The following is a 27,162-nucleotide window of genomic DNA, read 5'->3' on the forward strand; positions in this document are numbered from 1 at the left end:
GTCAACAACACCAGTTTGTAGTTAAGTGAACATGGCGCAATTTGTGCCTGATAAAGTGTTTTTGTGGGGTGTCCTGCTGCATTACTTTAACATGCAGAAAAGTGCGACTGAAAGTCATCGTATTTTGGTGGAAGTGTATGGTGACCATGCTCTAGCTGAGCGAACGTGTCAGAAGTGGTTTGCACGGTTTAGAAGTGGTGATTTCGGCTTGGCAGACCAAGAGCGAGCTGGACAGCCAAAAAAATTTCAAGACGAAGAATTGACAGCATTGCTCGAGCAGGATTCGTGTCAAACGCAGGAACAACTTGCAGCAGCATTAGGCGTTGATCAAACAACAGTCTCCAAACGCTTGAAAGCCATGGGAATGATTCAAAAGATGTCACATTGGGTTCCACATGAATTGAAAGACAGAGACGTTGAAAGACGAAAAACCATTTGCGAATTGCTGCTTCAACGACAGAGCAGAAAGGGGTTTCTGCATCGAATTATTACGGGTGATGAGAAGTGGATCCATTACGAGAACCCTAAACGAAAAAAGGCCTGGGTGAAACCAGGTGAACCAGGTCCATCACAACCAAAACGAGATATTCACTGTGCAAAGGTTATGCTGTGCATATGGTGGGATATGAAAGGTGTGGTGTACTATGAGCTGCTGCAACCGGGTGAAACTATGAATGGAGAACGTTATCGACGACAATTAATGCGTTTGAAGCAAGCTCTGGCCAGAACACGACCAGAATGGGAGAACAGACATGATAAACTTATTGTTCAACATGATAACGCTCGCCCACATGTCGCAAAACCGGTCAAAACCTATTTAGAAAATGTCGGCTGGGAAGTTTTACCCCACCCGCCGTATTCACCAGACGTTGCTCCTTCGGACTACTACTTGTTCGATTGCATGAACAACGATTTGATTGGACAGCGGTTTACTTCTTCAGAAGATATCGAAACATGGGTCTCTGACTGGATCGCTTCCAAGGATGAGGACTTCTTTCGCCACGGAATCCGTACATTGCCTGACAGATGGGCGAAAGTGGTGGCTAGCGATGGACAATATTTTTCTTAAGGTATTTATGTATTTTGTGTTTGTACTACAGCTTCAATGTGAGCGTACCAACCGCACGAATTAATTCCTAGACCAGATATTTTATCTGATCGCCGACAAAATTTTACTTCTGATCATTTGGAAATGTACCTTGTAACCCATTGTGCAACAACACACAGTTGAACTGCTTTCACATCTTTTGTAAGTACTTGATTTCAAATTAAAAATGTTCATTAGTGGAAATATTCTTCAATCTTAGTTCAGCTGGTATTGTTAAAAGATATAGGACTGCTTTTCCATGCATGAAATAATATATATATATTAAACAATACATTTCGTCTTAAGTTGCTTTTAGTATTTAAATTTGTATATTGCGTATAATTCATTTCAAGATTGGCTCGTGATGACGGATGCGCATTTGGTGTAAAAGGTTCTAGATTTGAAACGGGACCACACCACACCACATGAGATTTCTGATGTACAAATGCCGTATGCATTGCTTTTCTCGGGGCTATCCTGTTTCTCTCTAGACGATTCACATCTTCCTTCATTCACGTCTGATTTTTATTGTCCTGCAATCAGTCACGTCAGTGACGTATGGCTGTCTCAGCTGTTCAAGCATTTCATTTCATTGGGGGACTTCTATTAAGCAGGATAAAGTGTAGTAGATTTTCCTTTTTATTTTGATAATTCGTTTAAATATTGCATACTCATACGCATGTTAATATTACGTTTTCATAAATATGTAACATATGTAATATTACATATTCTTAAGGGGGTTGATATTACATAAAAGTCCGGACTCTAATTATGACGTAGGCAACACGTGTCTGGGTAACTTCTAGATGGATTTACCACTCATTAAGAATAATTAATTATACTTAATTATGTGAAGATTCTCTACATTCAATATAGCTACTTCTTTCCTGCTTTCTTCGAGCATATATATATATAATTCGCCTCGCCTATAAATTTGCCTCGTCCTTCAAATTTACAGCACACTTACACTGCATGGCTAAACTGGTTTGTGACAAACCTGTTCATTATCGAAGTGTTATCGTCTTTCCTTTCTTATCAGAGAGCAATGATCAAAATGGAGGAACCATACTGTGTAAAACGGAGATAAATCTGATATCCGACGCCATGTTTGGGCAGAAAAGATAAATACAAGTACTATTTCAGTGAATAAAGAAATGGAATGTTGTCATGTAAAGAAGAGTAATTTGTCTTTAATATTGCATTTAGTTTTCCTCAAAATTGAATAATTGAGCCAGAAATAGTGGAGTAAGATATTCTGTTTATTTTCTTGTGATTTGGCAGATAATATAGGAAACTGAAGATTGAGTAAGTCAAGCGGAGAGGTTGGGTGAAAATTAGAGTTACTGTTAAAGTCCGTTTCAATGATGGCTCATGGAGGAAGCAACATCGGTAAAAGAAATAAAGTTTATCTGTACAAAATAAGGGAGAAAAGTTTAATGCAGCTTCCGAAAGCTATATTCAAGAATTAATACATTAAGTAACTTTTCTTCCCCTAGATTGAAGTGATAAAATGTAAACACTTATTGATGCCACTTCCCACAAGCAGTGGCTCAGCATGGAACTATACAAGATGAGAACTAATGCTTGAAGTAGGATCCCATTCATTACTCAATTTTGTATCCGGGACAGGTATCGACAAGAGAATCGATCTTGGGTACTTTCGAGAAGGAAGCAATTAAGAAATGCGACCAGAAAGAGAATGGGTACTCAACATCCCAATTAACAATTAATTAATCATTGCTCGTATACTATTCTCATTAGTTTAATGGGTGGAGCGCGTGCGTTTTGTGCGCGTAGTCCCATGATCAATTCCCGTTGGGATATTTTACTTCACAACAAATTTCCAGTAGATTTTGTGAACTAAACACCTCCTAGACTATGACGTCATCACTTAATGCTTTGACCTCCTTAATACTTCGACCTCGGAGTACGTGCACACACAAATTCAGACCTCTACATCAGTTATTTCCTCTTCCGAAACATGTTTTCAATGTCCAAAAAAAGATTTTATGAACGAAACACCTCCTAGAGTATGACGTCATTACTTAATACTTTGACCCCCTTCTGCTCAAAAACACAAAACTCGCTTTGTTGTGTGTTATGGTATACTAAACGACTAACTATTCTCAAAATTTCAGATTTTTCTATCCAGGGCCATTGGAGATATTGGACAGTGAAAAATGCCGAATTGGCTTAATTCCCCAACTTTACGTACGATTTTTTCAGGTCTTTGGGAGCATCTACAGGTCTGATAATTTTTGTGTATTAACTTATGTCCCCGGACTACATGCACACACAAATTCAGACCTCTACGTCAGTTGCTTCCTCTTCCCAAACATGTCTTCAATGTCCAAAAATGTTGCTACTGTAGACCCTGATTTCACCCCCTTCAAGTGGTTTTAGGTAAAAAAAAAAAAAAAAAAAAAAAAAAAATGTTAAGAGATCAGAGTTTTAGCTCTGCACGAATTGGAGACGTCCAGCAATTTTCAATTTGTTAGGACAAATATATGCTGAGATATTCAAAACAACGTAAACGCTTAAAATAATAATAATAAAAAAAACGCAAAATGGCAACAGCCGCTGTGTCGGCATGGGATGTTGTAAAATTAATTAATTGTGGTTTTGAAGTACCCTGATATAGCGTAAACAATTCATGAAAAAATTAGAATTTTTGAAAATGGCCGAGCAGCACAAGCTTGATCACTGAGAATGGATTGACCTGTATACTGACTTTTAATTTATACAGGGTGTTTCAAAACAACACGGACAACGTTTGGGAGGTGATTCCTGACACCAAAATAAGACAAAAAAGTACAGACCAACCTGGGTGCACAAATGCTTTCTTTCGGAATTATAGGCTCCCGAAAACATGAAAAAATGAACTTCAAAGGTTCATAGCTCCAAACCTATGGAACCTACTATAGTCGAATCAAGACTTCACTTAGGAACTAATATATGCAATACCCAAAAATACATGTCTCAGAATCTTAAGGTACTCATGAAACATTTTTTTTTTACAGAGCGAATTTGGCTACGAGCATATAATTTGAAGTATTCACCAACTACCTCTATAAAAGTTGTTGCGGAAGTACCGCAGAATTCTGAAACATGGATATTTGGATAGAGCACATATTATAGTATTCGCGCCGAATCGTGAAGCTTGACATAGATCGACCGAATTCACCATCCAATAGAACGCGAGGATTGTGTTCCGGTCGTCAACCCCTACCTATCACATTTTGTCAGTGTCGTGTCTCGCGCTACACGAAAGACATTTCCCATGTTGTCAGATTGGCGTCAAGTTCCGTTTTGTTAATTGTTTTGTTGTTGTTGCGTTATATGTTCGTTGTTACTATTCGTGTTATTGTTACCGTTTTAGAATAATTGCTACACTGGTTATTGTTGTGCAGTGTTATTATTTGTTTTTTTTAAATGCTTTATTTAAATACTCATTTACTATGTCTTCAAAGTTTGGCAATATTGTTGGTGAATTTCAGCTGTTTCACGTTTCCGCAAGAGTGAGCTCGGGAAGCGGCTTTATGAATTTTCCGACGTATCGGAGCTCAAGCAAAATATTTCTATGATTGGTTTAGAGCCCAAGCTTCACGACTCGGCGCGAGTACTATAGTGCCTAAGTGAAGCCTTGACCGGACTTCCGTAGGTTCCATAGTTCTGGAGCTATGGGCATTTAAAGTTCATTTTTCATGTATTCGGCAGCCTATAACTCCGAAAGGAAGCATTTGTGCACCCAAGTTGGTCTATCCTTTTTCTTATCTTGGTGTCAGGAATCACCTCCCAAACGTTGTCGGTGTTATTTTGAAACACCCTGTATATTAAAATGCTAGGTTTATATGTTTGTGGTCAAGAAAAGTTGTCATGTTTTTGGCCAATCCTTTCGGCAATGAGATCTCGAAAACCACAAGAGCTAGAAACGTGCCGTTTTCGATGGTCGATTCCAAACTTTGTGTAGGTTTGCCAGTTTTCATTCAAATTAAAAAAAAAAACTTGTCTTTATTTTTCTATTCCATATTTTAAGCGTCGTTTTGACCTATTAGTTTAATATTGTCATTAGGACGTTAAGATTGACACCCTTGTGAAAGGCAACCCGTAGTGAAGCTACGTATAGAGGGTTGATGGACATTTCAGGCGCTTTGCTTTAATCTGAATGACAAAACCTACTGCAAGCTTGGGACTTGGAAAGCTTGTGGAACCACAATGAGGCGTACTCGGATATGGAATTATACGAAGAAGAAAGAAACATCTATCACTTATCTAAGTTTGTCGCAAACTCACCCTAACATTCTATATATTAAAGTGCCACATTTATATGTTTGTCTATAGCAATTTACTCCATTTGGGAGTCTCCCTGTTCTTTACTTGTGTTTGTAAAGGGAAAAAAATGAAATGAAATCTTTAAGTTTAACGTCCCACGTTTATGCTAAAGGAGACGGTGATAATGAGAATGACTGAAATGGTAGGATGAAGAAAGTGGGAGGAAACGGGAGAACCCCAAGAATACCCACGAGCACGGTGTTTGTCCACCACAAAGTCCACACGGCGCGAGCTGGGATTGAACCAGGGACCCCAAGCATCGGAGGTGAACGCTCTACCACTGAGCCACCGAGCCCCCTGTTCGTAAAGGGAGTTGCACATATATAGTGAAAAGTGTGAAGGAGGTTCACGCTCATATTAGAACTGTGCGATGTGTAAATAGCACAGGTTCAGGTAGTAGATATATCATATTCCATGGCATTCATCTATTTTTCGTTACAAATAATACTTCCGTATTTTTTCTATTTAAGTCAAAAATGAGACAGGTGTCCTGTTTTCTTTAATATTGCTGAATCATTAGTTTTAAGTTTTTCGACGTCATCTGGAGAAGAATCAATACTACACTCTGCTTGTTAAGCATTTTCATTTGAGTGCGAATTCTCGCAGTTTCATCTTCAATCAGACTCAATAAGTGACGTCCCTTTACCTACCAGGTTTCTTTAATAAAAGCAATACGCATATAGCGTAACGAAAATGGTGATTTAACTAAAATTAAATAGTATATGCATCGAATTTTGTCAAAAGAATATCAGTCTACAGAATAAAAACCCTTAGAAAATTACAAGAAAACACCCCTTGTACAAGAACATAATATTTTGATTACTGATACAGCCATAAAAATATCTACGTATGCTAACACAGCAATTCTTATATCCCGTTTAAGTACCCTTAGGAAAGTAGTTTTCAACGCGTTAAAACGTGAATGTGCCATAAAATCATACTGATACACTTTAACAAATCTCCTTTCATATAGTTACGTGCGCATCTTTGGCGGGGAAGACCCAGGTTCGATTCCCGGCGGGAGCTCATGTGGTTCGGATTCCACGTTAATCAGTAGATCCACGTCTCATATAGCCTCGCAGTTGAAAAGGGACGTTACACTCAACTTAACTCCTTTCATATACTATGCAACGAAGCAACAAATACTATGGGGTAAGAAGTGAAAATGTTCATGGTGGCAGAAACTAAATTACGTCAATAGACTTTTTATCTGGTGTCAAGGAAATCTAACAAAAAATATTGTTATGAGAACGATGGTTCAGCGGTAAAGTCCTCAGCTCTGGTGAAAGGGGTCTCCGGTTCGATCCCAAATCATGTGTATTTGTAGTGCATATCATCGTGACCATGAGTTTTCTCGAAGATATTACTCCGTTTCCTTCGATATTTTCATTCCATCAGCTATTTTCATAATGACACACTTTCATTAATCATCCGTCTCCGGTAGCCTACAGGGCATAATCGTGGGATGTTAAACTGAAATATTCAGTTTCATTTCAGAATTATTGTTATTACCATCACTGTCATTGTAAAGTATCTTCAGAACGTTCTCTTTAATATAAGGAAAAAAAATATCGAAATTCCTAAAGTGAAAAAAAAAAAAAACTATTTTGCTCTGGTTTATCTTAACATGTGAACGCATGAAACATAAACCAACTACTGTGCCAAGGAATGTAGAAACAAGTACTTTTTTTCTAAAATTATTTTTTAACTAAATGATTTCATGATTTCTTCACCGCCACGAAGAAAGCACAAGACATACTTAAAGAAAATTCACGTGTTCTAAAGAAACCTGCCCTCAGACATTTTATTCGATCTAAGGGTTAATTTGCCCTTATCTATAAATTCAACCCAAGCAAGAGGCTCCAATGGCAAGCAGCGGTTTAAGCACATGCCAATATTTTGTGAAAATGTGACGCTTTCTTTCTTTCAGAGAGGTAAAAATTATTTTAACCTCCTCGGTCCCAGCGATTTTTTTTGAGTAGAAATGTTATGTTCTAATATTATAGTTACCTTCGGTTGTATACCCTGTTAGCCAATTTTCAGTTATTCTTTCTTATATCTTTGTAATTTTTATACCATGTTAGCCAATTTTCAGTTATTCTTTCTTATATCTTTGTAATTTGTATACCCTGTTAGCCAATTCTCAGTTATTCTTTCTTATATCTTTGTAATTTGTATACCCTGTTAGCCAATTTTCAGTTATTCTTTCTTATATCTTTGTAATTTGTATACCCTGTTAGCCAATTTTCAGTTATTCTTTCTTATATCTTTGTCATTTGTCCGCTGAGTGCATGTCGCCTATAGGCAACATGGGGACTCAGTGTATACATCATGTATAATTCACATGTCGCCTATTGGCGACACGGGGTCCGAAGAGGTTAAAGAATAACTACAAATTCAGTCGTTTCTCATGTCAGCTTCAACTAAGTTAGTAACCCTTAAATCTCAAACAAAACACGAACTGCATTCGTGATGATAGGATAAATTTTGAGTAATTTGTCGTGGAATACATACATTATTTTACTATGGTGAATCTGCCCTTTGTATTTAACGATTCTGGACCCAAGCAATAGGAGCGATTGAGACGCTTAAAAGAAACTTTGTTACACATTTAATTATGTGCAGTAGCTCAATAGCGTCGATATGGTATAATCGAACCATCTCAGGCATTAGACTGATGATCCTGGATTCGAGCCCCACTGAAGAACAAAGTTTTAAACTGTCTTTAATGTTAATTTTCGTGTCCGTGTCGAATCTAGTAGGAATTCAACGTAGTGATAGGGAAGAAGCAGGCTCGACTACGTAGGTAGTGATATCAAGCGGTTACGTTTGTCATATAAACATTGTTTTACCAAAAAAAAAAAAAAATGCTGGGGAGGCAGTTCTTCAATGTTAATATACATTGGAGATTTTACAACATTGAAGGTGTTAGTTTTTTTTTTTTAAAGTCGCTTTTCAGTATTTTTAACATTGTCTTTTTATTTTCTCAATCTTCTAAAGTCGCTTTTCAGTATTTTCAACATTGTCTTTTTATTTTCTCAATCTTCTAGAAAGATCAAATGGAATTGATGCAACTAAACGTTGACCCTATGGGTAAGCCGAGCAACTATGCCAATTTTTTGTTTTCACCTTAATTATTCCTAACGTATATAGTCTTGAGCACTTTCTTGAGATTTTTGTCCCACTGTGCGATGGTGTTGTTCTGTAACCATAAGTCTCTTTCATAGAAGAGGACTATTGTGGTGAGGAACGACCTGAACTGTGAAAATTGATCTATTTACCCGGTAGCATTAGTTCGGAGCCCACATTAACAGTAGGTCCCTTGCTTCAAGATCTCGATGTAGCGTAAGGATGAGAAACAAGAGAAAGTAAAACTCTAATAAGTACGGTGTCAGCAAGGTAACATGAGAGATGGGCTTCGATTTTAATGTGACATTGGTACCATATATTTCCATTAACATCGAACTCAGGACAAACACAAACCAAAGGTAGTAAATCTTGGCTCTTGAGAGGTCTTTGTAACTTAATGAAAGACACTGACCGATCGCTTAACCCTGTCTATTAATGATTATCTATGTACCACTGAGCCACAATTTACACAGATAATCAAATAAAGCGAAATGTTTAGTTTCACGTTCCACGATTGTGCCATTTATACTAAAGAAACATAGCGGTTACCATACACTTCTTTGGGGTGGAAAGCCCGGGTTCGATTCTCGGCAGGAGCTCATGTGGTTCGGATTCTACATCTCAACCCTAGTAGCAGGGACAACCTACTGTAAGCTTGAATTGCAAGTCGGTCAAGCTTACATCCAGCTTGATTGGAAAACGTGCAAGCATGCCGCAAGTTGGATTCCAGTAACGAAGTTACATGGGTGCAACCTTGCATTCAGTGACAAGACATGACGCTCTGTAATGGGTCTAAAGCATCGTTGCAAGTACAACAAAAGGCAGATTGTATGAAAGCATGCGTTTCAAGTGCAAGCATAGAAAGCCAAAATCCAAGCATGTGCCAATTGGCCGAAATCTTTCTTGCTTCTAGGGAAATAACCTCGCTGCAGAAAGGAACGCTAAACTCAAAGCAAATTAAATCAATAAATGAAACAGATGATTAACGAAAATAAAGATTATGAAAGAACTATTAGAATTACAATATGTAAGAAAAACCGAGAAAAGCCACGGATACGATGATATAAACCACATATTCACCTGGCTCAGACTCTAAACGCAGGTCCTTTGCACCAGAGGTGATGCCCTACCACTGAGTCACAGTGACCACTAATTAAATAAAGGATTTGCGAAGTCGTATGCTTAAAATTACATAGTTGTTTTGGCTGTTGTGTTTAGGTATAGCGACCATATTTCTGCATTTACATGGAACACCCATTGCTGGGAACTGATGGCAGATCCTCTCTATTACGGGGATTCACGGTTTCTCAGTGGTAGAGCGTTGACCTCTGTTGCATAGCGTCCTTGGTTGGATCCTAGATCGCGCCAAGCGAACTTTGTGGTGAACAAACACCGTGTTCGTTTGTTCTCCCGGAGTTCTCCCGTTTTCTCTCACTTCCTTCATTCCACCATTTTATTCATTTCTTGTCATCATCATCTCCTTTAGCCTAGCCGGCGTAAACGTGGGACGTAAAACTTAAAGATTTCATTTTTCTCTCTATTACGAACCAAACAGAAATATGAAGTACCTGTCGACTTTGGATAGCTTTATTTAAAAAAAAAGAAAAAAACGTTTTATACTCAATTACAATGATAAATAATCAATGCTTGTTGATCTGACTTCAAAGGAAGTCAATCAGATGTCCATTTATGTTCTGTTTAAACTATTGACAAGAATGATTGCCTCTGTAAATGGAAATTTGAATACGAATCTGTGAAGAGGATTCGATTTAGTAGTTCTTTAGGTTGGACTGACATTTCAGTCTGCTCGTCGACGAGCGAAAGCAAATAATAAGAAAAGGTGGAGGTGGATCGTTGGGAGGTAGAAAAGGGGGACCAGATTCGAAATGTCAACAGTATCGTTTCACGGTGGAAAAGCACAAGGGTCGCAGATTGTTTGTGGCTATCAAATATTCTTTCCCAGACAATGATGCTTCAAACAGTTGGGTATTTTCATAAAATTCAAAAGGTCAATTCTTACCAGAGTCTCACTAAATTACAAAACAGTTTAAGTTCACATAGACACGGTAGTTATAGGATAGTTTATGACTCACGATGCGTGTTCCTATTCTAGAAAACAATCTGTCCTTCTTTGATTTAAGATAATATTTTTAAGTAAATTTGTTTAACTCCTTTAACTCCCGTTATATCTATTACTAACCCTCGGACTACCAACAGGGGTAGGGGTACTTTGTGCCCACCTCATTATATTTTTTTGTAATTTCTTTTCTAATCTTTTCTTTAAAATTGTAAGAAAATATGTTATTGCTCAACATGTTTAGATAGAGCTTATACCTTACTGTGGCTCAAATTGAACGTTATTGTCTGGTAAAATTTACTATTTTAAGTTGATGAGCACAAACTTAGTAGGAGATATGACTGATAGTTAGTAGTATCGCTCCTAGATGGCAGTATAATAAACCGCCTTTTCTGAATTTGGCGGTTAGTCTTACCCCGTGCGCTGTTCATTTTGAGAGTTTCACGTTAGTGTGTCTCATAAATTTGCTATTTTAAGAGGCCTCATCACTGCGAAATTAAAATACCGCTAATTTTACAGTAATTATGTGATATCTTCAAATAGATAAAAGATAATCGAAAAGTGGAACAAGACCTCCCTAGACAATATTATTTTGCGTGAAATACCGTTATCATGACTCATTTATCTGCTTTCGATTTCCAGACATTTAGAAAATCGGCATTTATTTTCGCGTTTCTAAATAACTACAAACGAAAAGCTACTAGGTGACTCGTGATAACGGTACCTCATGCAAAATAACATCGTCTAGGGAGGTCTTGATCCACTTTTCGATTATCTGTTAGCTATTTGAAGATATCACGTAATTACTGTAAAATTAGCGGTATTTTAATTTCGCAGTGATAGGGACTCGTAAGTTGGTTAACACAAAGTATCCTCCCTTCCCGTTGGAAGGAGAAGTGACTGATATTTAGTAGTGCCACTCCTAGGTGGCAGCATAGTAAATAGTTGTTCGTCTTATCGTTTGCACTACTCACTTTAGCCCCTGTAGATTTTTGAGAGTTTCTAATTTTTCCTTTTCAAGATATATTTTGTCTTAAAAGGTGGGCACAAAATGACCCCCCTTGGTAGTCTGCGTTACAAAAATTCCTAAATAGTGCGAGGTTAAATATTCTATCTGTTGGCAGGTCCTGCACTGAGAAAAATCCGTTATTCGAACAGCGGTATATTGTAAAAATATATGTTTACTACGGAAATTAGTACGGAGCATACGTTATCCATATGTTACATATTTTCCACTTTTAAATGTTGCATCATGCCATTGCAGGATGTAGGTCTATGACATCTTACAGTCTTCCGTATATTACATATACACTATGTGATCAAAAGTTTCCGGAGACCTAGCTAAAAATGACTTACAAGTTCGTGGCGCCCTCCATCTGTACTGCTGGAATTCAATATGGTGTTGGCCCACCCTTAACCTTGATGACAGCTTCCACTCTCGCAGGCATACTTTCAATCAGGTGCTGGAAGTTTTCTTGGAGAATGTCAGCCCATTCTTCACGGAGTGCTCAACTGATCAGAGGTATCGATGTAGGTCGGTGAGGCCTGGTACGAAGTCGGCGTTCCAAAAGATCCTAAAGTTGTTCTATAGGATTCAAGTCAGGACTCTGTGCAGGCCAGTCCATTACAGGGATGTTATGGTCGTGTAACCACTCCGCCACAGGCCGTGCATTATGAACAGGTGCTTGATCGTGTTTAAAGATGCAATCGCCATCCCCGAATTGCTCTTCAACAATGGCAAGCAAGAAGGTGCTTAAAACATCAATGTAGGCCTGCGTTGTGAGATTGTTACGCAAAACAACAAGGGGTGCAAGCCCCCAAGAAAAACACGACCATACCATAACACCACCACCTCCGAATTTTACTGTTGGCACTACACACGCTGACAGATGACGTTCACCGGGCATTCGCCATACCCACACCCTGCCATCGGATCGCCACAGTGTACCGTGATTCGTCACTCCACACAAAGTTTTTCCAATGTTCAATCGTCCAATGCTTATGCTCCTTACACCAAGCGAGGCGTCGTTTAGCATTTACCTGCGTCGTGTGTGGCTTATGAGCAGCCGCTCGACCATGAAATCCAAGCTTTCTCACCTCACACCTAACTGTCATAATACTTGGAGTGGATCCTGATGCAGTTTGGAATTCTTGTGTGATGGTATGGATAGATGTCTGCTTATTACACTTTATGACCCTCTTCAACTGTCGGCGATGTCTGTCAGTCAACAGAAGATGTCGGCCTGTATGCTTTTGTGCTGTACGTGTCCCTTCACGTTTCCACTTCACTATCATATCAGACACAGTGGACCTAGGGATGTTTAGGAGTGTGGAAATCTTACGTACAGACTTCTGATACAAGTGACACCTAATCACCTGACCACGCTCGAAGTCTGTGAGTTCCGCGGAGCTCCCCATTCTGTTTTCTCACGATGTCTAATGACTACTGAGGTCGCTGATAATGAGTACCTGGCAGTAGGTGGCAGCACAATGCACCTAATATGAAAAACGTACGTTTTGGGGAGTGTGCGGATACTTTTGATCACATAGTGTATATACGTATATTACGTACGTCAGCTATATGTTACATACTTCCATCTGTATGTGAGATCCTGACCGTCTATATGCAGTTCTTCCGTTCGTACGGAAAGCACGTTTATTCGGAACACTTATACTTGAAGTACGTATAAAATATAGTTTTTCAGTTATGCGTCTCCTGTACGTTAAGTCAAAAAACTACAGGATTCACATATGCAACCTACGTTTTTACGTACGCCACATGTGTTTTTTTCTCAGTGTGGAACTAATGAGATTTTCATTTCGTTCTTTCTTAGGTACGGGCATGGAAATGTTTGTTCCACGTTTTTTGATCTTTAACTTCCTCTTTCAGCTTCTAATGTTTTCTTACATTTTTCAAATCATCGATCGCTTGTGTTCTTGTACCTCTCTTCGCTTTTCTTCTATCTTTCGTTTTATGGCGGTATGAGAAAAACAATTTCTTAGCAAGAATTGTCCAATCCAAATCGACAGCTTACTGTCATAGGAACGAATCTACGAAAAGTTAGGTTTTCAGAATCACGAAAAGAAAAGTTTTTTTTTTTCGTATTTGATTTTAGTTTGTGATTATCCAAAATGTTTTTTGTTTTATCAACCATTTTTTTTACAAGGAAGTTTGACTTAAATCATTTCACAGAAAGAAAGATTCTACCTCTTGTGTGTCAGAAATGTTCGTATCTCAAAAAAGAAAAACATATAGATACGTCCGATATGCGAGCGCAATTTAATATTAAGGTTGTTGAGCCTGTCGAGGATATCGCGATAGTCGAGCAGAAAAGTTAACGTTTAAACTTGAATTGACATTCAACCGAATTATTGCGTTTAGTTTCCTTTAGTTATTGTTCTGAATAGATAATAGTGGTTTTACTTTGTTGCGAAAATTTGACTGAGATAAAACTACAAATTTAGCCCATAATTAAGGAATCAAAGATATACACATGTAAACAGTTTGTGCTCAAGCCACTCAAGTCAAACCCTACTTTCGTCCCAATATTGGTTAAGATCGGATGACTGTATACTTCATTGGTGTACGCAAAGGGAGATTACCGAGTTTAAACTCTCTCTTCTATAAGATACTATGGCATGTGTACCGAATATGGTCCGGGTCCCCAATATGGCCCACCCACCATATCTCTGCAGACGTACGTTGGTGCTACTAGATTGCAATATAAACTATACCCTCGTGACAAGTGAAAACATATTTTCATGGTTCAGTTTTTCTTTTTCGAGTGGCGGGACCGGCAGTAACTCCTGATATAATGTCAACTGAAGAAGAAATTATTCTCTTGTTATTTTAGCAAGGTAAATAACGTTTTGTTTCAGTATGTATTGTTGAGAGCCTAATCAGTGTTATGCTTGGAAAATGTGGCTATGTGTTCAAACGTAAACATAAAATATGTGTGACGCAATGCATTGCATTGTTTAAGTAGCAAGTGACCACAGAAGTCAAGAGGTCAAGTATCGCGCAATGTGGTCACGGTGGGCCATTTTGGGCAGCACTTGAAGCTTTTCCCTGTTTTGAGTTCATGTCACCTCCAGGGTTTGACACCCTATGTTACGGTACTCATATTTTCATAAATATTGATATTATGATACACCAGAAAGGCATGGAGTATTCCCAATATTATTTGGATCAATTTTGCATCTTTTGGATTTCGTCGTGTTTCCCCTGTACCGTTTTATTTCAATAGTTAAATATTTGTTACATTTTGTACTTATTTTGCATTTTAATAGCACTCTTTTGCACTTCACAAATTTTGGCATTATACTTATGTATTAACACAACATTTTTGTTTTATATAGCGGGCCATGTTAGGAATACCTTGTGGGCCATATTAAAAATACCAGAATATTGTTGTTCAGAATATTGTCCACTTGCAACATTTTAGTTTTTTAATTATTAAAGTTTTATATGTCATTTCTCGGAATCAGATTAATTTTAATTTGCCTAAATAATCACAAAGCTTGATAGTTCAGTCAATTCGCACGAAGAAATAGCTTCTCTTATGGAAAAAATGAACGAAGTTAAGGTGGGCCATATTCGGGTCCCCTACTATGAAAAAAAGAAAAAAAAACTAATTTACTATACTAAGATATGCATAGAAACAATGTACTTGTCCTAAACCGATATTAACGTTGGGCTTGAGTTCCATGGTAAAATTGTGTGTACCCCACTGGGTTACAACATAAATTCTAAGTTCGAATCCCTGATTTGATGTACTATTAGTTGGGAATCAATGATTTGCAGAGGAAATTATTTCACAGTCATATTCAACAATGCAATGCCTTTCACCTGACTTCCCTCGTATTTAGTTGATTAGTGTATGCACCTTTGAGACAAGAGATGGCGTTCAAGGTGTCTTGAATTCAATGGTAACTTGTAGGTCCACATCTTTTATGGACTCGGTTGTGAGAGAGACACTAAACTCAAATCAAACAAAAAAAATCAATACCTATCCTCATGTCAAGTATAATCAACAAGAATGAATTCTATAGATCGCATATAAGTATACACTTTCGTGGTCATTAGTTTTTCAGGATAATCACTTAAAGGCAAAAATGTATACCTATACACATAATTCGCTTCAAGTTACAACTAAAATGAGTCCAATATTTTGCTGACGGTTTATTTTATAGGTGTAAGAATTTCCGTTATCACAATAATTATAATTTAGAAGCTGAAGTCAAACTACAGAGGGTTACCGCAAGTGGCAAAGTAGTAGATTGTTCTTTAGTAGTCATCAACTCAAACAATTCAAAAATTACCATATATTGTATCACAACTTCCAGTCAACTAGGTCTTCAACCCGAACAATTATTGGTGGAAGGAAGTCATGATGAGAATGAATGATATGGTGAAATGAAGAAGGTTGTAAGAAACAGGAGAACTCGAGAAAACCCGCTCACATGGTATTCGTCCCCCCAAAGCCCACTTTGCGGGAGCTTGGTTTGTTTCAGAGAGCGCTCTACCACTGAAACAACCATGAAGAAAGCGCTTAATCTTTTTGGAAGAGGGCGAACCATCACATTGACAAAACTTCAGTGATAATAATAATAAAATAATAATAATAATAATGATAATAATAGCAACAACACTAATAATAATATTTTTAAAGTTGCCCTAAAATTAGACAAAACATACTGAAAAGTCGGGATTTCGGGGAGGGGGTCACTGTTTGTCTCAGTGAGCCCGAAAACTATGGATTCAACACTAATATCGGTTACTTTCAATTATTTTCCATGAACTTAAAAAGTTCGTTACTGAAGTCTCTATGTCTGTGTGCCTGTCTGTCTGTCTGTTATTTGCGATCTTTTTAATTTTGAGCCTTCCATTCCATAGAGCATCAAAAACTATCTGAAAAAGTGTGGAATTTTTCGCGTCACTCTTACCGTTCCCGAGATATTGGCCAAAAAGTGGCCGATTTCCGGAGATTTAAGAATCCATATCTCTGGAACCATAAGTCATAGAGATGGTGTTGGTGTTGATCAATACCTAAGTGGATGGTGAACATTTTGGTATCAAATAGCAACCGGTGGCCAATGGACAATTGGCTACTGGTCAACTGGCTACCGTTTCCCAGATATTGGCCAAAAAAGTTCGAATTTCGGGAGATTTGAGAAGCCTTTTCTCGGGAACCGTTAGTCATAGAGAGATGATATTTTGCGAGAAACAGAAGGAGGTGTGGATAAAAAGATTTACTTTTACATGTAGGAGCAATCATAGTTATCCTTCCCGCTCCACCTCTCCATAATGCTATTGGAGCATCTCAACTAGTTATATATATATATATATATATATATATATATATATATATATATATATATATATATATATATATATATATATATATATATATATCACCTCTCCATTTCCCTTAAGTTACGGGGCTCAATTTGCATTTGAATGATATCGTAAGTGTTACTATTCATCTCAGCGACTCCGAAAACTATTGGACATTAACATAGGTTATTTTTGATTATTTTTAAATATCTCCCCTCTCCCTCCGTAAGTTACACCGCCAAAGTGAAATAATAAAACCCATCTCAGACACAAACCTCGTCTATGTTGAAAATTTGATCGAGATCCGTCGGCTGGTTCAAGAGTTATGAAATCACAAACATAGTCACCTTCAATTTTATATATTAGTTTGACATACAGATTACTTTATTTATTTATTTATTCACACATATATTTTTGGGCATTACCTTTATCTATGGCCTTTAACCCGTCGCATATGAGGGGTGACCAGCATCGGTGGGCACACTATCCGGGATAGGGAGGATTAAGGAAGGAATATGGAAGGAAGCGATCTGGAACTTCTATGTTAGGTACCAACCCGGCATTTACCATTTATGAATAAGGAAAACCAAGGGAAAATCTCACTCAGATTGGCTGCCTTGAGAAAGTTGTTACACGTGTTCAACCGCGACCCTACTGGGAATCGAACCCGGGGCCGCTACGACCAAAAGCATAAGCGACTACACTACGCAATACCAGACGAGTTTGTTCAGTTTCTCACATAATATATTCCTAAAGAAAAGTTTAAATCAGGTCATTTCGGTGGTATATTATACTTAAGAGGTCTTATCACCGCGAAATAAAAATACCGCTAATTTCACAGTAATTATGTGATATCTTCAAATAGATAAAAGATAATCAAAATGTGGAACAAGATCGCCCTAGACAATATTATTTTGCATGAGGTACCGTTATCATGAGTCACCTGGTAGCTTTCAGTTTGAAGCCATTTAGAAAAGCGATAATAAATGCCAATTTTCTAAATGGATGGAAATCGAAAGCAGATAAGTGAATCGTATTGACGGTATCTCATGTAAAATAATATTGTCTAGGGCGATCTTGTTCCACATTTTGGTTATCTTTTATCTATTTGAAGATATCACATAATTACTGTAAAATTAGCGGTATTTTAATTTCGCAGTGATGGGTCCTCTTAAGGCCTCTACCAGGTCATTTCAATGCTTAAAATGTTGATGTCCATGTATTGTAAATAACTGTTATATAATGTTAAAAAAAGGTGTTCACTCTCTCATGTATTTAAAGGGAGTGTATTGGACTTACATCCCTTGAGTTCTGAACGTCCCATATACATTAACTTTATTTCAATAGATCTTGACAAATTCGTAGCTTAAAACGTCTATTTTCTGATATATCAGCACCTGAAATCTCATTAGAGCCGTCTCGTTCCAAAAATAATCCTTATATCTGAAAATTGTTCATTTTCTTTCCGAATGTCGCATTTGTGAATCGTATATGTGGTGTTGATCAAATGCCTAACTCAGTTATAAGGCAATGACGTACGAATGATGGATCTGTGCTAATTAGGGAACAAATGTGAAATGAAATAAGATCTTTGAGTTTAACGCCCCACGATTATACCTGTTTGGCTAACGGAGACTATGACCAATGCAAGTGAATGATGGTGGGAGAATTGGTGGGATGAGGATGTGAGAGGAAACGGAGGTACCCCGAGAAAACCCACAGACATGATGTTGTCCACCACAAACAAACTTGGCAGGAGACCGAATCACGAACACCACGCACGAGAGGTCCAGCGACGCTCTACCACTGAGTCACTGCGTCCCCAATTAAGGTAGAAGTAAAAAATTTTAAAGTGAATGTCTACAATTGATTTTAAAGTAGCTAATAGAACGTTACGTTTTTAAATTTGTAAATTTATATACAGTGACTGACTTAAGAAAACAGTAAAAAATATTTTCCACTAAAGAATTGTTAAATATTAAAAGTTAGGGAGGCACGGTAGCTCAGTGGTAGAGCGTTCACCTCTAGTGCATGGAGTCCCTGGTTCGATCCCAGCTTCCGTAAGTGAATTTCGTGGTGGACAAACATCGTGTGCGTGGGTTTCCTCGGGATTCTCTCGTTTCCTTCCACTTTCCCATTCCACTAATTCTTCCATCACCATTCATTTGCTTTAATCATCGTCTCCCTTACCCGAAAGGGCATAATCGTGGGACGTTAAACTGAAAGATTTCATTTCATTTTTTGCTAAAAGTTATTTTTTATTGTTTAAGACGAACATCATAATAGTGATGCATAAAATGATAAGCCACTAAAATTACAACAGAAAACATTTACTTCACTGTACTGTACTGTGCTGTACTTACAGTATGTTTCATCCTTGAGGTACTGAAGCTCTTCTTGCGTTAGTTTCGTCTTCTTAGCACCCATCTTTTATTGATTTGTAAAACAATTACGCGTGATAATATATAAAGAACATATTTCACGTCGTCGTGTAGAAGTTTATTAACAAATAAATCTCTTTATAGTTTCATAACAATAATTATGTAACAATAGTTACATTGTTGAAAGTTGTATGGCTTTTGTTTTTATAGAAATCAAGAATATAAACAGTTAAGCTCTGGTATATATATGGTAAATGTAAGCAACTGATGATTGCCAAATATTTTGTTTCGTTTTTTGCACTGCGGAACTCTCAAAAGATGACTGGTTCTCTTGTCCTGAATTCTAATCAGCTTGCAGCTCAAAAGTTGAAAGTTCCACGCCCTTTTAAACTGGATTCTTTTAACGGCTTAATTATACTATCATATATTTAGGCACATATCACACGAATAATTTTATTTTCACTTTCTGCTTTTCATTGTAAATTAATTAAGAAATAAACACATTTTTAAACAATTGCCCTTAGGCTGTAATATTTAATATTTCACAATATTTGGCCCAAGCACTCTGAGAGAATATGTATGTAAATTTCGTAAACAGAAAACAACACTGATGCACTTCCCGAGCAACTTCTCCTTATAACGTCACAGATATCCAATATTTCTTCTTTGTTTAGAGATCAATTTTCACGTTCAGAAAAGAACAAAAACAATGATGTATATATACATAAAACAGATGAAGCCAATTCTCCAAATAATCTTGCATGCAATGCGAAATACAATAATAGTTTAGATCCGTATCAGTTATGAAATTAGTATCAAATCAAGATTTAATCCAAGAATAAAACAAGCAATTTGTTAGAACAAAAGAGATGATGTACATGTATATATAAATATAAAGGAAGTCACTTAACAAGGAGGTTAAAATGTCACGCCATTAGTTTTCGAAACCTCATGCAAAGTAGCGTCAGTAGTTAAACTACGAACTGTACGATTTGTTCTTCTTTCGCAGACTCAATGTCTCCGCGGCGAAACCTTTAAACAAGTGTTTCCCCTCCCGCTTTCACGTCTCTCTGATACCCACCTGCCTCACCCCTCAGGGACCATCGCTTTCCGTTTAGTTTGAGACGCTACTCTTTTTTTCTCTCTGAACTGCGTACTTGGACAAGAAACCCATAGTTGCCAACTGATTTTCTTTTGTCATTTAGGGTGGCAATTTGACATTTAGAAACCTAATTGACAATAAAATTACACATATTGATTTCCAGTGAAATACAATAGGCAAATGAACTCTTGTGTGACTGAAGAAGTTTTAGGGTTCATTGCTGCAGAAACAAACGCTTTCTTTAATCATGGAAACTATCAAGCATTTCGAAAATTCTCATTCCTTTGAGTTTAACGTCCCACGGTTTTGCTCTGGGACTAATGGAGCTCTCAATTATAATGATAAATGAAACGAGGAAAGTAGGAAATCAGAGATCTCATCTACCACTGGACCATCGCAGCCGAAGATCCTGATTTATTTTTCACTCACTCTTGGTTAACCCAAAAGTGAGATTTACCAGTGGCTGAGTGGTAGCTCTCCCTGCTAGTCTAATGACTAGCGCGCGCTCCTTTGGTGTACATGGTTTAGGGTTCGATTCTCAGTGGAAGAGGCTTTGAATTTTTAACTGTCCTGGATACCCACATAGCACACGATGTACCTAAGACGTTCCATTTTTATCCCATGTATTTCCCGAGATTATCGAGACAATGAGTAGGCATCCCATGGACGTCCTGAATAGGACGTCCTAAAGGATTTCCATGTAGGTTGTCCACGGGAGGTCCCAGATGGAACAGGAGATCCCAGGAAAATCCCAAGGATATCTGGATATCCCGCGGAGGTCCTGTGAATGTTCTGGGACAAAATTCGGATGATCCTGGGATGTCCCGTTGCCCATTGAAGATCAGTTTCCGACGTTCCGTGTGCTATGTAGGTATGTTCGTGTTCATGATTCTGCTTACCTTGAGAAATGGTTAAAAACCCTCTATGAAGAAAACTCGGGTGCTCAGGAAACTGGGAAATGATCGGTTGAACTTTATAAAAAGTTCCTAGCGCGTGTGCCTTTGGTGTATGTAGTTCAGGATTCAATTCCCGGTAGGAGAGCCTTTGGAATTTTAACTGTCATAGATGTTTCTGTGTTCGTGTCCTTGTTCTTAAAGGTCAATGAAAAGAAAGTAAAATGGTGGTAATTATAATAGGAACAATTGAGTTACTGAGGAACGTTCGGTAAATCAGTTAACTTTTTTTAAAGAGTAGAACGGCGCTCATCTCTGGTGCGTGGGACCCATGATTTCATCCTAGCTCGTGCAAATCAGGGTTGTTTTGTTTAAAACAAAATGTTTAAAACAAATGATTAAAACTTGTTTTAAACAATTGATTTTGTTTAAAACAAATTTAGTATACGTTTTAAACATTTTGTTTTAAGCACGCGTATTTTTAAGACTTGTTTTAAACATATGTTTATTTTTATTTTATTTTATTTTTGTAAAATATTCTTCCAGAGAAAGAAAATTGTCAAAAGTGATCCCATTCAGAAGACTACTTTTCTCCCATGTGAATGTTTTGATTTCTCCTGGCTACAAAACGTCAATGTGGTGATCTACAATTTATTTTCTATCTTTTTTCCCCTTATTTTTAACGTATATTGTACTGTTTAAATGCTTCTCAGTTAACTTGCGAGAAAGTGTCGTAGTTGAAGGTTGAACTACTTGTAGAACTGATATTTAAAAATAAATAAAATAATTATCATGAAAACAAATTTTTGTGATGTTACCAGAAAACAAATAAAAAGTTATTTGCTAAATTGCAGTTCTGAAATTAAAATATTGCAGACATTCGTTGATACAGTATATGTTGGTTCTCAGTCTCCGTAAACGTGGAATTGTTTAACATGAGTTTTACGGAAAGAAAAAAAGGACATCATTTGGAGCAAATTTTTTAATGTAACTCAAACTCCACCAGACAACCATACGAGCTCGTTGCAAAACGTGTAAGAAAGAAATGGTTTAGTTCAAAGAATGAAGAATCATTATGAAAAATGCAGTGCTGTGAAATACTGGAAACCGAAACAAAAGGTAAAAGTGATGATCCGAAAATTGCTTCTGATGATTCTAACGTTAGTAAGAATTAATTTTGTATCAACAATATATTTTTCATTATATTGTGAAAATTTTATTTCGTCTCTCTTCCCCATCTCAGTTCTAAATTTTCTTAAACACTTTATACTCTGGCATATCTTGTATGAAGGAACCAGGCAAGAAAGCCCAAGGTATGGCAGTTGCCCGCGTAACTAACCATTAAAGCGTGATACTTATTGCAACATCAGTGCCGAACAACAGTGTCTGGGGCAATTTTATCTCAATTTGTTCGTTTGTCTATATGTATGCACCACGCTACACGGTGCAATTTTCGGTCTTTTAACATTAAATTTTGAGGGTAGAGGCACGAGACGTCGGAATTTGCTGTATAGATTTTGACTGCGATCCGACGTAAAATTTTAAAATTAGTGGTTCAGATCCCACTTTAAACAAAAATCTCTCTCTCATATAGCCTTACTACTGATGTAAGACTGTAATCAAACTAAAGAAACTAATTTTATGCGAACAAACTTGGATTGCAGGATAAATTTGGCTACAACTCAGTTTTCATAAAATACTTTTTGATATGGGGCATTCAGAGTACAAAAGATTCAAGTCCATTTTCAGAAAGGTTCACTCTTGCTCAGAAAACGTAGTATCTTCGTAGCCAAGGGTACGAAATAAATTAAACAAAAAACACGTGAAAGGGTGTAGACTAGAGTTTCATAGGACAACCGCTAGACAAGGGCGTTGATGGAATGGGGGAGAAGGGCTAATTTCCCTCTCCTTGCTCATAAATTTAAGATATTAACATTATATTGTTTACGCTCAGCATGGAAATGATTAACAAGTCAAGCTCCGAATGCCATAGTCAATGATTCATAATTACGTTAAATAAGTGCAGGGTATGTCCAAAAGAATACACTGAAGGAAAACGTCATATTTTCACAACCACTAATCAGAGATGAAAGAGAAAAAAAACTACATGACAAGATGGAATCTATAATTTTATATAATTGCCACTAGAGAAGGGTGTTCGTTTAGAGGTCGTCGTCCGCCCCTTACCTTGAATTTCAGATTTTTGAGGCAGCAATGCAGATTTAGAAACCTTTTGCTGAGCAAAGTCCAACATTAAAAAAATTGAGGTCGTTACTCCGAATAAATACGGATTTTGATGAGTTATAATCCATTTCCATTGGCCGTAAAGAGCTATAGACTTATATTGCTCTCTTGTATGTTTTTTTTGGCCCAAGTATTCTAAATGTGGCTCTACTTTCGAGTTTCGGGCCTGCTTAAAATTCTGGAAATGTGGTTTAACCAACTTTCCGGTTTTAATCATCTGTATGTTCTCCGTATCTATTCGGTGTAAGGACCTCAAGCTTGTTCTGTTGGACTTTGCTTTTCAAAAGGTTTCTAAAACTGCTTTAATGCCCCAAAATCTGAAATCCAGAGTGGGAATGGGGCGGTTGCCCTTGTGTCCCACTGACGCCCCTGTCTAGCAGCTGTCATATGAAATTATCCCACGCCCTTTCGCATGGTTTTAGTTACATTTGTTTTTGTCTCTTGACTGTGAATATATTACGGTTTGAAATATAATTCATTTGCTGAGCAAAACTAAAAATTAATTGAAAATGTATTTGGATCCATTGTGCTCTGAACGCCCAAAATATTATCTTTCTTCAGTAAATTATTGACTCAAAAACAACCAATTAAGAAAGTATTCTAAAGTTAGCACAACATGAAGTGTGTTTCAAACATTACTTTTCGAAAATTTATTATTTTAAAATAATTTTATTGCCATCAGTGTTCTGAAATAGTAATCAAATTTTGCAACAAAAATCTCACCCGCCTCCACGAAACGCGACCTTAGTCCCTAAAGGTATATCTAGAAAACTTTCAGAAGCAGTAACTACGAAATGACTTGCTTTAGGGCGAAAATAACCGTATTTCTGGTAAAATTTGAGCCTTAAAACATGTAACATGACTCCCTTTGCATTTTTAATTTCGAATACCAATCAAAGATGTCCGCCATGATGCTTGATAGCTCCATCTGATGTGTCAGACCACTTCCAGGTTTCAACATTCTCCCTCAAACCGTTCTCAATACACAAGAATGGTGAGGACTTTTGTTTTGGCATGTATATTGATAGATTGTGTGAAATCTCTACAGTAGGTAGATTTTAAAATCTACCTAAAAAACTTATTACAACCAAGAAGGTACTTACGAGAGTCGTTGGCAAGAGGGTGTAATAAAAGGGGGTCGTGATATGAAATAAGTTGAGAATTACTAATCTATACTGATATATTCTGTACCCTACACAGTATTGTCTTAACGAGAATAAAATAAATGAAAAGATCAGTTGCAAAAGCACGAAAAAAGTATTAATAAATACGTCATTACACGATTTTGAAATATGTTTAAAATCATGTTTCAAACTGTTCAAAACGTTTAAAACATGTTTATTTGTGTATTTTAAAACATGATTAAAACATTTTGAACATCTTTTTCATGTTTTAAACATATGTTACTTGTACCGATTATGGCCTGGGTCCCGAATATGGCCCACAGAAAATATCTCTGCAGATTTACGTTGGTGCTACTAGATGACAATATAAACTATGTCCTCATGACAAGCGTAAACATATTTGCACGACTCAGAGGACATAGTTTACATTGTCATCTAGTAGCACCAACGTAAATCTGCATAGATATGGTGGATGGGCCATATTAGTGACCCGGGCCACAATCGGTACAAGTACCATATGTTTTGTTCCTTTTTTTAAAAAAAAAACTGTATTTTTTCCAACCCTGGTGCCAAGTGGACTTTGTGAGGGATAAACACCATGTACCTTAGTTTTCTCGCAGTTGCTCCATTTTTTTACATTTCATCCATTATCATCATAACTTTCAACTAGGAATTTCTTTTAATTTCACTTCATCTCAAAAGTCTCTTTCCCAACAAGAACTTGATAAACCCAATACTAATACTTATACCACTGGCAGATCTAGAACGTAAAAACTAGGGGTGGGGTAGCCAGAACCCAGACTATGATAGGGATATCATGAGTTTACTATAAACTTTCAAAAATGTATAAATAATAGCTTCAATTATCTTTGTTACTTAAAAGAAAACTGGGGTGGCCTAGGCCCCTGGCTCACATCCGCCTCTGACTTATACTCGTATTAAAGCGAGTTAAATTGAAAAATTTCAATAAAATATCGATGTAAAATTTAGTGCTTTTTTGGATCAAAAGATCCAATAAATTTCAGGCCAAAATTTTCTTTTAGGCCTTATATCTCGAGAACTACAAATAGTGTAGCCAAACCAAAACTATCCTTTAACTCAGCAAAAAATACGAAAACTCGATTTAGGGGCCGTTTAAATATTTTGTGGCCCCTGATCCAAAAAATTCAATATCTGTCATCCAATCAAAACTTTTTTGTACGCCCCATACTTTGAGAACTAAATACAGTGTAGCCAAACCAAAACTAACAATTTACTCAGTATGATGTGCTTATTCCGTAAAAAAATATGAAAACACGATTTAGTGGCCTTTCAAAGATTTTGTTGCCCTTGATCCAAAAAATCCTCCTGTCTTTCATTCAATCAAAAAATTTCTTTCTTTCTTTCTTTCTTTTTTTTCTTTTCTTTTTTTTTGTTGTTGTTGTAGATACTCCTTTGGATTTTTCACTTCATATTTCCTTGATATCTCTGTCTTGGTGACAATATTTATTAATTTCACCGAAATATCTCCTGGAGTCACAAATGTTTATTTGCAAGTACAAAATTTATCATATCATTTGCATATATATTGTCTTAATTATATATGTATAAATCTTGGAAATAATTGTGTAATGCATTATTTATGCTATATAAATGAGTAAACGTGACTTGCTCATAGAAATCCAGTCATACTATTGCTACAAACATGAGATTTGGTCAGAAAATTAATTTTTAAAAGGAATGAAGAATAAGAGATAAGCTTCTGAAACACCTACCCTGAGATGGGGTAAAGGAGATTCTGTTTAGGCAATAGATTCTCAGAAATTCCTAAAGTGATTAACATGAAATTTCTAATTCAAATAATTGGATATGCGAATTTAGCACCCTGTTCAGCATCGAAGTTATATGAAACGTAAAATTTACACTACATGATCCCCTGCCGGGATTCTAACCACGGTCTCCCGTGCCAAAAGCGTGTACGTTATCTACATACATTTTCAAAAGGAAAGTTCTAACTGCAGATGTGTTTCAGTTTTCGAAAATGAAGCTCTTGAAAGGGGAAATTGGGAAAGTTTTTGCACTATTCTAATTTATGATTTTACACTCAAACATCCAGAATGAAATTAACAATCCGGAGGTATGAAATTCAGTATATAAACTCTTAATTAGTGATACAAGAGTACAGGATTCAGAGTTTTCGAAAATTCTACTCGTAAGAAGGGAAAATTTATAACAGAATAATTTATATACTCGTATATTCGTCTTTAGTGCTAGCGGTCCCGGGTTCAATTTCCCGAAGGGACACTCGGTTGAAAAAAATGTAAAAGTTTTGACAAGCCAGCCATTCTGAGCAAATGCTTTCCTGTTTTTTCATGCACATCATGTAAAAGTCGGGATGGTACGACGTAATGTACAGGTCCCTTGCCACTTCCCCAATCCTTTCTTCCTTCTCTTTCCTCGGATAGTGTAATCGCCGA

The 27,162-nt window shown here is 37.0% G+C and overlaps 1 protein-coding gene across 1 annotated transcript in view; it reads right to left on the minus strand.

Moving 5' to 3' along the window:
- LOC145673742 (frequenin-2-like) overlaps window positions 1–20,353 on the minus strand; it is a 70,286-nt gene extending 49,933 nt beyond the window's left edge. The window contains exon 1 of the mRNA XM_081743486.1: window positions 19,326–20,353. Within this exon, the coding sequence (XP_081599612.1) occupies window positions 19,326–19,389 (64 nt within the window). The 5' untranslated portion in view covers window positions 19,390–20,353. The remainder of the gene's footprint in view (window positions 1–19,325) is intronic.
- Window positions 20,354–27,162: the final 6,809 nt, after the last annotated feature.

The sequence above is a fragment of the Thermobia domestica genome, chromosome 17 (assembly GCF_964235325.1).
Source record: "Thermobia domestica chromosome 17, izTheDome1.hap1.1, whole genome shotgun sequence".
NCBI lineage: Eukaryota > Metazoa > Arthropoda > Insecta > Zygentoma > Lepismatidae > Thermobia > Thermobia domestica.